Source organism: Rhinoderma darwinii, chromosome 11, assembly GCF_050947455.1.
Source record: "Rhinoderma darwinii isolate aRhiDar2 chromosome 11, aRhiDar2.hap1, whole genome shotgun sequence".
Lineage (NCBI taxonomy): Eukaryota > Metazoa > Chordata > Amphibia > Anura > Rhinodermatidae > Rhinoderma > Rhinoderma darwinii.
This window is the reverse complement of record NC_134697.1, coordinates 91,977,799-91,991,232: the sequence shown is the minus strand read 5'-3', so window position 1 is coordinate 91,991,232 and position 13,434 is coordinate 91,977,799. Positions and strand designations below refer to the sequence as shown.

Here is a 13,434-nt window from a genome sequence, read left to right as displayed (position 1 = left end):
GCGGTAATATGAAGGAACAGGGACGCAATGCCTGTAATATGAAGGAACAGGGACATAATGCCTGTAATATGAAGGAACAGGGATATAATGCCTGTAATAAGAAGGAACAGGGACATAATGCCGGTAAGATGAGGGGACAGGGACATAATGCCGGTAATATGAAGGGACACGGATATAATGCCTGTAATATGAAGGAACAGGGACATAATGCCGGTAATATGTGGGAACAGGGACATAATGCCTGTAATAAGAAGAAACAGGGACATAATGCCTGTAAGATGAGGAAACAGGGACAAAATGGCGGTAAGATGAGGGAACAGGGACATAATGCCAGTAATATGAAGGGACACGGATATAATGCCTGTAATATGAAGGAACAGGGACATAATGCCTGTAAGATGAGGAAACAGGGACAAAATGCCGGTAAGATGAGGGAACAGGGACATAATGCCAGTAATATGAAGGGACACGGATATAATGCCTGTAATATGAAGGAACAGGGACATAATGCCTGTAATATGAAGGAACAAGGACATAATGCCTGTAATATGAAGGAACAGGGACATAATGCCGGTAATATGTAGGAACAGGAACATAATGCCTGTAATAAGAAGAAACAGGGACAAAATACCTGTAATATAAAGGAACAGGGACATAATGCCGGTAATATGAAGGAACAGGGACATAATGCCTGTAATATGAAGGAACATGGACGTAATGCCGGTAATAGGAAGGAACAAGGACATAATGCCGGTAATATGAAGGAACAGGCACATAATGCCGTTAATATGAAGGAACAGGGACATAATGCCTGTAATATGAATGAACAGGGACATAATGCCGGTAATATGAAGGAACAGGGACATATTGCCTGTAGTATGAAGGAAAAGGGACATAATGAGGGAACAGGGACATAATGCCTGTAAGATGAGGAAACAGGGACAAAATGCCGGTAAGATGAGGGAACAGGGACATAATGCCAGTAATATGAAGGGACACGGATATAATGCCTGTAATATGAAGGAACAGGGACATAATGCCTGTAATATGAAGGAACAAGGACATAATGCCTGTAATATGAAGGAACAGGGACATAATGCCGGTAATATGTAGGAACAGGAACATAATGCCTGTAATAAGAAGAAACAGGGACAAAATACCTGTAATATAAAGGAACAGGGACATAATGCCGGTAATATGAAGGAACAGGGACATAATGCCTGTAATATGAAGGAACAGGGACATAATGCCGGTAAGATGAGGGAACAGGGACATGATGCCGGTAATATGAAGGAACAGGGACGTAATGCCTGTAATATGAAGGAACAGGGACATGTTACCGGCATTGTGTCCCTGTACCCTCCTACAAAGGACATAATGCCAGTTATATGAGGGAACAGGGACATAATGCCGGTAATTCGGGAACGATACGGATGTAATAAAGACGTGTTACATGTTTGTACGTCACCACCTTTATACTGGAGATTGGTAGCGGACGTTGGAATTGTGCGTTTCACGGTATCGTTGGATAGAGAAGAATCAGCCCGTGCAGCCCGCAGATAAGCCCCTAATGCAGCAGCAGCTCTGCGCTATCACACCCGGGAATGTCCCTCCATATCCTGCAGCATGAAGGAGCGGCTGCACGGACTGAACGACTCTTCCAGACATGGGAGACCAGCGGGAATAAAGACATGTGCACGAATAAGCACAAGATGGAGGCGGCAGCTTTGTTGTAGACTTGGTGGGGGCTCTTAGAAGAGCCTTTGGGTCCTTCCTGCAGGGACGGGGCACATTACTTGGCGCCTAATGAGAAGAATCCGCCGCTGCTGCTTTATTCCTGCTCCATTCAAGTTCAGGCGGGAGATGTTCCTATTGGTAGAGACAGAGGAGGGGGCGTGGTGTTATCTGCGAGTCTATAGAAATATTCTACTTCCTCATTGGCTACAGTGTCTGTCGTTGAATATCAGTTTTAGATGCGGCCAATCAGAGAAGAAGCTCTCTGCTCCATCCGGGTATAAGAAGTGACGGTGGGAGCGCAGCCGTTAGATCTGATCAGATAATAGACATGTCTGGAAGAGGAAAGCAAGGAGGCAAAGTGCGGGCTAAAGCCAAGACCCGCTCATCCCGGGCAGGACTTCAGTTCCCTGTCGGTCGTGTGCACAGACTTCTCCGCAAGGGTAACTACGCTGAGAGGGTCGGCGCCGGCGCTCCGGTCTACCTGGCCGCTGTGCTGGAATATCTGACCGCTGAGATCCTGGAACTGGCCGGAAATGCCGCCCGGGACAACAAGAAGACCCGAATCATCCCCCGTCACCTGCAGCTGGCCGTGCGCAATGACGAGGAGCTCAACAAGCTGCTGGGTGGTGTGACCATCGCTCAGGGAGGCGTCCTGCCCAACATCCAGGCCGTTCTGCTGCCCAAGAAGACCGAGAGCAGCAAAAGCGCCAAGAGCAAGTGAGCGCCGCTTATCCCACATTTAACCACAAAGGCTCTTTTAAGAGCCGCCCACATGGTCCTTAGAACAGAGCTCACCGCTGATCTCCGATATGTAAACGTTCTGCGCCAGATAAGTGGCTCTGCTTGTACAGAGATCTACCCATATGAATTCATATACCGCGGGGATAAACATTGAAGAGGAAGCCGTAGGGTGGGTGGGTGGGTGTAGAACTGCGTTACTCATGACCTACACATTCACTACTGCCTCGTGCAGATGGTGGCGCTGTCCTCATTGGTGCACTAACTATACTGTACAGAACACATTAATAGTACAACTACTCCAGTGATTCATGTTCACGATCTACAACCCGCCCCCGACTACATAGTATCTTAAATTATATCTTCCAGTCTCACTGGATTCTTCGAATGCGTCTCAGTAAATGTTACTCTGCAGCAACTTCATGCGTTAGTGGGATGAGGTGAGTCCTAAGTATAGACAACGCACAGTGTTAGTACGAAGTAGAAATAGGTGCATTCTGTTTCCTGTCATTGTATTGCCAGCAGCGCGATTATACCAGCAGTCTGGCAAAGTGACATACAAGACAATGCAAGTCCATACTTATGTGGAACTTGGTGCTGCAAATTGGTAGTTTGTTTTGAAAATCTCGTAACATTTGTAGCAATGAGAGCAGCTTGGAAAACACGGCCCCTCCAACATTGGGTTTTGCTCTTGAAAAATGCCGTATCAGCTGCATCAGTTTGTCCTTTTTCATTCATTGAATGCGTCTCACTAAATGCTGCTCTGCAAGAAACTGCACGCGTTACTGTAATAAAGTGAGTCCTATATAGGGACAGCAGACAGATTCATTATTAGTACTAGAGGTTAACAGATTTATTGCCAGCAGCCTTATTAATCCCAGCCGTCCGGCAGAATGAGATACGAGCCGAGCCGATACTTGTGTCAAAGTTGGTCCCAGTAACAGATTTATTGTTTGTTGTGAGAATCTGGTAACATTAGTAGCAGTGACAGCAGCTAAGAAAACACTGGCCCTCTCTCCAAGGATTGCGGAAAGCACGTTGCCCAGCAGCAAGCTGGACGCCGAAGAAGCAACACCGCAAGTCAGCTGTTTGATCCACTGCTCGGGCGCTTATACAGCGCTATGAGCAACTGAGCGGATATTCAGCGGTGTTTCTGCCACTCCTGTACGTGCAGGCATCGGCACAAACGGCGTCCGGCAGCGCCGCTACGAGGATGTGTTTTCCTGCCGGAGGATCACTCGCCAGCAAGTATAGCACTAAGGTACTCTTTCCCTTCAGATTAACATTCCCTGGTCTAAGACCCAATTCAGTCAGCTGCTTCTAGGACGTTATTAGGGGACACACTGCGGTCCACATATCCGGCACCTCACTGGAAGACGGACGTGATACTGAAGCCCCTACCCCCGTGTATATAGAAGTAGAAGGTCACTGCTCAGATGATACACGAGCGGTCACCAGCAGACATCATAGCTGATCTATAGAGGATGTGGCGGCTCTGAGAAGAGCCTTTGTGTTGTGTAAGATGGAGCTGAGCAGGAGCGGAATTAACCTCCGAAGCCGTAGAGAGTGCGGCCCTGGCGTTTGAGCGCGTACACCACGTCCATAGCGGTGACGGTCTTCCTCTTAGCGTGCTCGGTGTAGGTGACGGCGTCACGGATGACGTTCTCCAGGAAAACCTTCAGGACGCCGCGAGTCTCTTCATAGATGAGACCGGAGATGCGTTTGACGCCTCCCCTGCGAGCTAGACGGCGGATTGCAGGCTTGGTGATGCCCTGGATGTTATCACGGAGCACCTTCCTATGCCGCTTAGCACCGCCCTTTCCGAGTCCTTTTCCTCCTTTACCGCGACCAGACATCCTGTCAGCTGGAGCTGAAGAGAAATATTATACCGAGAACCGCGGGGTGCGTCTTTATATAGACCTTGGGTGGACCAGAGAGAGAACTGTTATTCATGTCACTATCGGGGCGTTTCTTTCAGTAAATTCACATTACCAATCCCTCCCCCTCCCTTTGATTGGCTTAACTCAGATTTTGAATTTCACGTTCATTTTACAATACCGGCCGCTCTTTTCCCGCTTATAGCGCGACTGCTGTGTAATCTCTATCTGCCCCAAATCTAAAGAGTAATGTTAAGAAAACAAGGAACAAGCGTGACGTCTTGGATTAGTATGGCGGCTGCTCGTTATCTGCCGTCAGGTTCAGGATTTGTGTGCCCGCAGATCACCCCTCCGGCCACCAGCACCACAACGGTTTTATAGAATGAATAGGGAGGAGAAGACTCGGGCAGTGTTAATGCGTTTAGATCTCTGATTTACAACGGTGACCAGGACTACACCCGATGATCATGACCTCACAGAATAAGAGTAGAATTCCCCTGCGCTTGTGTTCACACCGGGCGGAGGATACCTGCTCCCCCACCCTACACGCTGCGCCTGGTTTGCCTTTACAAGGAGTAGGGAACAAGGACTCCGCACACACTGGTCAGCGGTGGATCATTAGCCGCACATAACGGCGTCATTCCTCGCAGCAGCAGCGGAGGTTATTATCGGAAGAGCGATGTGCAGTCATCAGTGAGGAGTGGGGCGGGTTATCACTGCGATACAGCCGGAGAGGGAGGTGATGAATACAGCGCAGACATCCGGCATAACACATGACAGGACTGCTGAAAGGGCCGGATAACGTGAGTGCTAGAGACGGGGACTGGTTATAGTGTAAATGGCGCTAACTAAGCACTGAAAGGGTTAACATGGCACCTCCACATATTAATAGCAGAGCACCGAGAAGCCAGCGGGAGAGTCGCGGTAGAATTAACGGAGGAAAAGGATTCAGCTCGTTTGAGGGAGGATTTGGTGGCTCTGAAAAGAGCCTTTGTGTTGTAGTCGGTGCCGGGTTCAGCCCTAAGCCCTCTCCCCACGAATCCTGCGGGCCAGTTGAATGTCTTTGGGCATGATGGTGACCCTCTTGGCGTGGATGGCGCACAGGTTGGTATCCTCAAACAGTCCGACCAGATAAGCCTCGCTGGCCTCCTGCAGAGCCATGACTGCTGAGCTCTGGAAGCGCAGATCGGTCTTGAAGTCCTGAGCGATCTCTCTCACCAGGCGCTGGAAGGGCAGCTTACGGATAAGAAGCTCGGTGGACTTCTGGTAGCGGCGGATTTCACGGAGAGCGACTGTGCCAGGGCGGTAACGATGAGGCTTCTTCACTCCGCCGGTAGCGGGAGCGCTCTTCCGTGCAGCTTTAGTAGCCAGCTGCTTGCGGGGCGCTTTCCCGCCGGTGGATTTTCGCGCAGTCTGCTTTGTTCTGGCCATAGCTCTATATCAACGTGCACACTAGTAGACTGATATGAGGAGAGGCAAGAGCAGAGTATTTATACACTTGAGCGTGTCCTCATTGGTCCATGAAAGGCACACCCCTACATTCTATTGGCTTCTTCATAAAAAAAATATGCGACCGACAAAGCAAATGTGATATTTGCGACCAATCACCGTTCCGAAGATGCGGACACCGGTTTACATGATGTCCAGACCCAGCTTGTACAGCAGGGGGCATTAATAAGATCATTTCTCCAGCTCTCTGCGAATTAGTTATCATCAGTAACAGCTCACTGTATTTCCATGTCCGCAGATCACGTACACAGCGTTATATAAGAGACTACTTCCCCATCATCCGCCGCTGCAGTGGTTTTATAGATTACACAAAGGGACAATCCCCCACCCCATCCTTACACAGGACACTGTGCCCCACATCCAGAGGCAGCATATAAGGGTCACCATCCACCACGTGTAATGAGGAGCAGGGGACATTGTGCTCTATTTACACCGGAGAGAGTGTAATCCATCGGCCTCCTTCACGTGGATCCTGTGCTGTAAGCTACAAGTCTATTGCTGCCCCGGTCCTTATTCACACATTACACCTGGTGGACTGTGACCTGATAAACTCTGCCTGGATGTTACACCATAGTGACGGGACGGACACTGTGGAGGTCCGGATACAGCAGCTATGGCGTCCAGCGCAGATGACCAGAAATGACACTTGTCATAGAGTAACAGGGACATGAAGCTCCTCCGTGCACACGCGATGATAGCGCCTCCTTTATCTCAGGATCGCGCTGCTGTCTGTACCGGAGGAAATAGCGGCCAGTGATCATACAGCTCTGCCGGGGAGAAGGTGGTGGCTCTGAAAAGAGCCTTTGTGGGACAAGTAGCGGGCGGCTCTCGGTTATTTCTTCGTCACGGTCTTCCTGGACTTAGACGCCTTCTTAGCCGGACTCTTGGCAGCTTTCTTAGCCGGACTCTTGGCAGCTTTCTTAGCCGGACTCTTGGCAGCTTTCTTAGCCGGACTCTTGGCAGCTTTCTTAGCCGGACTCTTGGCAGCTTTGGGCTTGGCCGCCTTCTTTGTTATTTTCTTGGGGGCAGGTTTTGGCTTTTTGGGGCTCTTCGCCACCTTCTTGGCAGCGGCAGGCCTCTTGGCCGGAGTCTTCTTCGGGGATTTGGCAGCAGCCGCCGGCTTCTTCTTGGCCGCCTTGTCCTTAGTCTCCAGCTGCTTCTTGTTCAGCTTGAAGGAGCCGGAGGCGCCGCTGCCTTTCACCTGGAGCAGGGTTTCCTTGGTCACCAGAGTCTTGAGCGCCATCTTCAGGCGGCTGTTGTTCTTGTCTACATCGTATCCTCCAGCAGCCAGAGCCTTCTTCAGGGCGGCCAGAGACACCCCACTGCGCTCTTTGGAGGCGGACACGGCTTTCACGATGAGCTCGGACACGCTGGGACCGGAGGGTTTTTTGGTTTTCTTGGCGCCCCCTGCTGCAGGTTTTTTCGGCTGCTTCTTGGATTTGGCGGCCGGCTCGGTGGGAGGGACAGCGGCGGCTGGTGCGGTCTCTGCCATCGTATAACACGGGAATCCACTAAAACAATTATTCTGCGAGGGAAAAACACTGAGAACAGAGATGGGGGGCGCCTCTTATATGTACAGCGGCTGCTCGGTGATTGGCTGCGATTGTCCTGAGCGTCTATTGGCTGACACTGATCACATGTCCTCCCTTTCCTCATCTGACAGGAGTGAAGCTCCGCTCTCCCCTTGTGCTTCCCTGCCCGGGATAAGAGCCCTTTACCGACTAGAAGCGGCCGGGCGAGCGGGCTCTCTACGTGACTTCCCCCTCCCTGACATTCCCCCTACTCATTTCTAGCCTTCACTGGCAGAGATGCTGGGAAGGAGCCGGGTGGAGGCCCCGGGATCTCTGCCATAGTTCTGACGATCTGCACGTCGCTGTGATCGGACAAGATAAATGTGTTTGCGGGAGCTCGTTCCCTCTATTCCCGGCACTTGTCACTATCACAGGGTCCTTTACCACAATGTCTAACGTGCGGGAAGCTGATTGTCCGATGCGGGGGCGACCTGGAGCTGCAGAGAGCCCAGAAGGGTAACCCGGCACAGACAAGATGTCGGAGTGTCTTCCGCCTGTCTTACTGTAACTTGGCACAGAGGAGACACCAGAAACTGCTCCACCTGTGTTACAATAACCCAGCACAGAGGAAACACCAGAGTTTGCTCTACTTATATTACAATAAGTCGTCACAGGCAAGACACCAGCGTCTGCTCCACCTGTATTACAACTTCCCAGCACATAAAAGGCACAAGTCTGCTCCTCCTTTACTGAACTAACCTGACACAGGCCAGACCCCAAAACCAGCTCCTCCAGCAGTACATTACCCGGACACAGACAGGACACTAGAGACTTCTCCACCTGTATAACTATAACCTAGCACAGAGGAGGGAACAGACACTGTGTGTTCCTCTCGTACTACATTAAGCCGGCAAAAGACAAGACACCGTAGTATTGTCCCTGTCCCCTCATATTACGGCCATTATGTCCCCTGCAGGAGGGTACAGGGACACAATGCCGGTAATATGTCCCTGTTCCCTCATCTTCGAGGCATTATGTCCCTGTTCCTTCATATTACCGGCTTTATGTCCCTGTTCCCTCATCTACCAGGCATTATGTCCCTGTTCCCTCATATTACAGGCATTATGTCCCTGATCCTATAACATTCCCTAATCTGACTCCTTTCCATGGCCCTCTTTTTAGATTAGTCATCAGAATAAGATTCCCTCACACTCCTTCTCTTCATGTCTGTCATACACGGATACTGGCTGGTGACCGGCTCATGCAGCTTTATGTTACCACCGCATGTGTATAAAAATGGCCGGACCATTGTACAGAACAAACACTGTTACACTTTGTGTCTCCTTTACTTCCTCATAGATTGTAAGCTCTTGCGAGCAGGGTCCTCACTCCCCAGATTTGAATTGTAAATGAACTTTGTCACTATGTAATGTCTGATATTGTTTGTTTCATGTTCCCTCTAAATTGTAAAGTGCTGCGTAATATGTTGGCGCTATATAAATAAAGATTATTATTATTATTATTATTATTATATTACAGGCTTCATGTCCCTGTTCCTTCATATTACAGGCTTTATGTCCCTGTTCCCTCATATTACAGGCATTATGTCCCTGTTCCCTCATCTTACAGGCATGACGTCCCTGTTCCTTCATAATACCGGCATTATGTCCCTGTTCCTTCATAATACCGGCATTATGTCCCTGTTCACTCATAGTACCGGCATAATGTCCCTGTTCCCTCATATTACTGGCATTATGTCCCCTTTAGGAGGGTACAGGGACATAATGCCGGTAATATGTCCCTGTTTCCTCATCTTACAGGCATTATGTCCCTGTTCCTTCATATTACCAGCTTTATGTCCCTGCTTCCTCATTTTACAGACATTATGTCCCTGTTCCCTCATCTTACTGCCAATATCTCCCTGTTCCTTCTAATTACCGGCATTATTTCCCTGTTCCTTCATATTACCGGCATTATGTCCCTGTTCCTTCATATTACCGGCATTATGTCCCTGTTCCTTCATATTACAGCCATTTTGTCCCTGTTCCTTCATATTACCGGCATTATGTCCTTGTTCTTTCATGTTACCGGTATTATGTCCCTGTTCCCTCATCTTACTGCCATTATCTCCCTGTTCCTTCTAATTACCGGCATTATTTCCCTGTTCCTTCATATTACCGGCAATATGTCCCTGTTCCTTCATATTACCGGCATTATGTCCCTGTTCCTTCATATTACAGGCATTTTGTCCCTGTTCCTTCATATTACTGGCATTATGTCCTTGTTCTTTCATGTTACCGGTATTATGTCCTTGTTCCTTCATATTACAGGCATTATGTCCCTGTTCCCTCATCTGAACCGGCATTATGTGTCTGTTCCTTCATCTTACCGGCATTATATCTTTATTCCTTCATAATATTGGCATTACGTCCCGGGTTCCTTCATATTACCGGCATTACGTCCCTGTTTCTTCATATTACCGACATTACGTCCCGCCTCCTTTATATTATCGGCATTACGTCCCTGTTCCCTCATCTTACCGGCATTTTGTCCCTGTTCCCTCATCTTACCGGCATTATGTCCCTGTTCCTTCATCTTACCGACATTATGTCCTTGTACTTTCATATTACCGGCATTATGTCCCTGTTCCCTCATTTTACCGGCATTACCTCCCTGATCCTTCATATAACAGGCATTACGTCCCTGATCCTTCATATAACAGGCATTACGTCCCTGATCCTTCATATTACAGGCTTCATGTCCCTGTTTGTTCATATTACAGGCATTATGTCAATGTCCTCTCATATTACCGGCATAATGTCCCTGTCCCGTCATATTACTGGCATTATGTCCAGTGTAGGAGGGCACAGGGACATAATGCCGGTAATATGTCCCTGTTCTCTCATCTTCGAGCATTATGTCCCTGTCCCTTCATATTATTGGCGTTACGTCCCTGTTCCTTCATATTAGCAGCATTATATCCCTGTTCCTTCATATTACAGGCATTACGTCCCTGATCCTTCATATTACAGGCTTCATGTCCCTGTTTGTTCATATTACAGGCATTATGTCAATGTCCTCTCATATTACCGGCATAATGTCCCTGTCCCGTCATATTACTGGCATTATGTCCAGTGTAGGAGGGCACAGGGACATAATGCCGGTAATATGTCCCTGTTCTCTCATCTTCGAGCATTATGTCCCTGTCCCTTCATATTATTGGCGTTACGTCCCTGTTCCTTCATATTAGCAGCATTATATCCCTGTTCCTTCATATTACAGGCATTATGTCCCTGTTCCTTCATATTACGGGCATTACGTCACTATTCCTTCATATTACAGGCTTTATGTCCCTTTTCCCTCATATTACAGGCATTATGCCATATGTAGGAGGGAAAATGGACATAATGCCGGTAATATGAAGGTGCAGGGACAAAATGCCTGTAATATGAAGGAACAGGGACATAAAGCCGGTTATATGAAGGAACAAGGATATAATGCTGTAAGATGAGGAAACAGGGATATGTCCCTGTTCCTTCATATTACCGGCTTTAAGTCCCTGTTCCCTCATATTACCAACATTATGTCCCTGTTCCTTCATATTACAGGCATTTTGTCCCTGTTCCTTCATATTACCGGCATTATGTCATTGTTCTTTCATATTACCGGTATTATGTCCTTGTTCCTTCATATTACAGGCATTATGTCCCTGTTACTTCATCTTACCGACATTATGTCCCTGTTCCCTCATCTGAACCGAAATTATGTGCCTGTTCTTTCATCTTACCGGCATTATGTCCCTGTTCCTTCATATTATCGGCATTACGTCCCTGTTACTTCGACCGGCATTACGTCCCGGTTTCTTCATATTATCGGCATTACGTCACTGTTCCCTCATCTTACCGGCATTATGTCCCTGTTCCCTCATCTTACCGGCATTATGTCCCTGTTCCTTCATCTTACCGACATCATGCCGGTAATATGAAAGTACAAGGACATAATGTCCCTGTTCCCTCATCTTACCGGCATTATACCCCTGTCCCTTCATATTATCGGCATTACCTCCCTGTTCCTTCATATAACAGGCATTATGTCCCTGTTCCTTCATATTAAAAGGCATTATGTCCCTGTTCCTTCATATTACAGGCATTATGTCCCTGTTCCTTCATATTACAGGTATTATGTCCCTGTTCCATCATATTACCGGCATTATGTCCCTGTTCCTTCATATTATAGGCATTATCTCCCTGTTCCCTCATCTTACAGGCATGATGTCCCTGTTCCTTCATAATAACGGCATTATGTCCCTGTTCCCTCATATTACCGGCATAATGTCCCTGTTCCCTCATATTCCTGGCATTATATCCCCTCTAGGAGGGTACTGGGACATAATGCCGGTAATATAATGTCTGTAATATGAGGGAACAGGGACATAAACCCGGTAATATGAAGGAACAGGGATATAATGCCTGTAAGATGAGGAAACAGGGACATGTCCCTGTTCCTTCATATTACCGGCTTTTTGTCCCTGTTCCCTCATATTACAGACATTATGTCCCTGTTCCCTCATATTACCGGCATTACGTCCCTGCTCCTTCATATTACCGGAATTACGTCCCTATTTCTTCAAATTACCGGCATTATGTCCTTGTTCCTTCATATTACAGGCATTATGTCCTTGTTCCTTCATATTACCGGCATTATGTCCTTGTTCCCTCATCTTAACGGCATTTTGTCCCTATTCACTCATCTTACCGGCATTATGTCCCTGTTCCTACTTATTACCGGCATTATGTCCCTGTTCACTCCTATTACCGCATTATGTCCCTATTCTATTACAGTGTGTAGAAGAAACCAGAGACTGCTCCTCCAATAACCAGGCAATTACAATAACGACTAAACACACTAGAGTTTGCGGCTACAATAACCTTGCACCAAAAAAAAGAAACAACAAAGTTTGTATTACAATAACCCAGAACAGACTAGCAACTATAGTCTGCTCCACCTGTATTACAATAACCCAGAACAGACTAGCAACTATAGTCTGCTCCCCCTGTAATACAATAACCCGGAACAGACTAGCAACTCTAGTCTACTTCACCTGTAATACAATATCCCGGCACAGACAAGAAGCTATAGTCTGCTCCACCTGTAATACAATAACCCGGCACAGACAAGAAGCTATAGTCTGCTCCACCTGTATTACAATAACCCGGAACAGACTAGCAACTATAGTCTACTTCACCTGCAATACAATTACCCGGCACAGACAAGAAGCTATAGTCTGCTCCACCTGTATTATAATAATCCGGAAAAGACAAGCAACTATAGTTTGATTCACATGTAATACAATAAACCCGCACAGAATAGACACCAGATTCTACTTCACCTGTATAAATAAAACCCAGCACATACGTATTGATGTATTACAGATGGAACACATTCTAGTGTACTGTAACAGACAAGACATTAGAGTACGCTCCACATGTATTACAAGAAACCAAGTCCCAGCACATACAGTACAGGACAGGGACAGCCGGAATCAGAGAGACGGTCAGTAGCCTGGGACAGCCGAGTGCAGAGAGACGGTCAGTAGCCAGGGACAGCCGAGTGCAGAGAGACGGTCAGGAGACAGGGACTGCCGAGTGCAGAGAGACGGTCATGAGCCAGGGACAGCCGAGTGCAGAGAGACGGTCAGAAGCCAGGGACAGCCGAGTGCAGAGAGATGGTCAGGAGTCGGGGACAGCCGAGTATAGAGAGACTGTCAGGAGTCAGGGACAGCCGGAAACAGAGAGACGGTCAGAAGCCAGGGACAGCCGAGTGCAGAGAGACTGTCAGGAGTCAGGGACAGTCGAGTATAGAGACACGGTCAGGAGCCTGGGACAGCCAAGTGCAGAGAAACGGTCAGGAGTCCGGGACAGCCGAGTGCAGAGAGACGGTCAGGAGTCCGGGACAGCCGAGTGCAGAGAGACGGTCAGGAGTCAGGGACAGCCGAGTGCAGAGAGACGGTCAGGAGCCAGGGACAGTCAAGTGCAGAGAGACGGTCAGGAGACAGGGATAGC

The 13,434-nt window shown here is 48.2% G+C and overlaps 2 protein-coding genes and 1 long non-coding RNA gene across 3 annotated transcripts in view; 2 read left to right on the top strand and 1 right to left on the bottom strand.

Moving 5' to 3' along the window:
* The window catches only part of LOC142663390 (uncharacterized), a 221,122-nt gene that overhangs the window by 64,925 nt on the left and 142,763 nt on the right, over nucleotides 1–13,434 (top strand). The gene's annotated exons all lie outside the window — the stretch shown is intronic.
* Nucleotides 2,066–2,458, top strand: LOC142663366 (histone H2A type 1). The gene has a single exon (XM_075841973.1). The coding sequence runs from the start codon at nucleotides 2,066–2,068 to the stop codon at nucleotides 2,456–2,458; it is 393 nt and encodes a 130-aa protein (XP_075698088.1).
* On the bottom strand, nucleotides 6,694–7,353 carry LOC142663359 (histone H1.01-like). The gene has a single exon (XM_075841964.1). The coding sequence runs from the start codon at nucleotides 7,351–7,353 to the stop codon at nucleotides 6,694–6,696; it is 660 nt and encodes a 219-aa protein (XP_075698079.1).

Excerpts from the sequence above, each read along its gene's own strand:
- LOC142663366 (XM_075841973.1), top strand. The coding sequence starts at position 2,066 with ATGTCTGGAAGAGGAAAGCAAGGAGGCAAAGTGCGGGCTAAAGCCAAG.
- LOC142663359 (XM_075841964.1), bottom strand. The coding sequence starts at position 7,353 with ATGGCAGAGACCGCACCAGCCGCCGCTGTCCCTCCCACCGAGCCGGCC.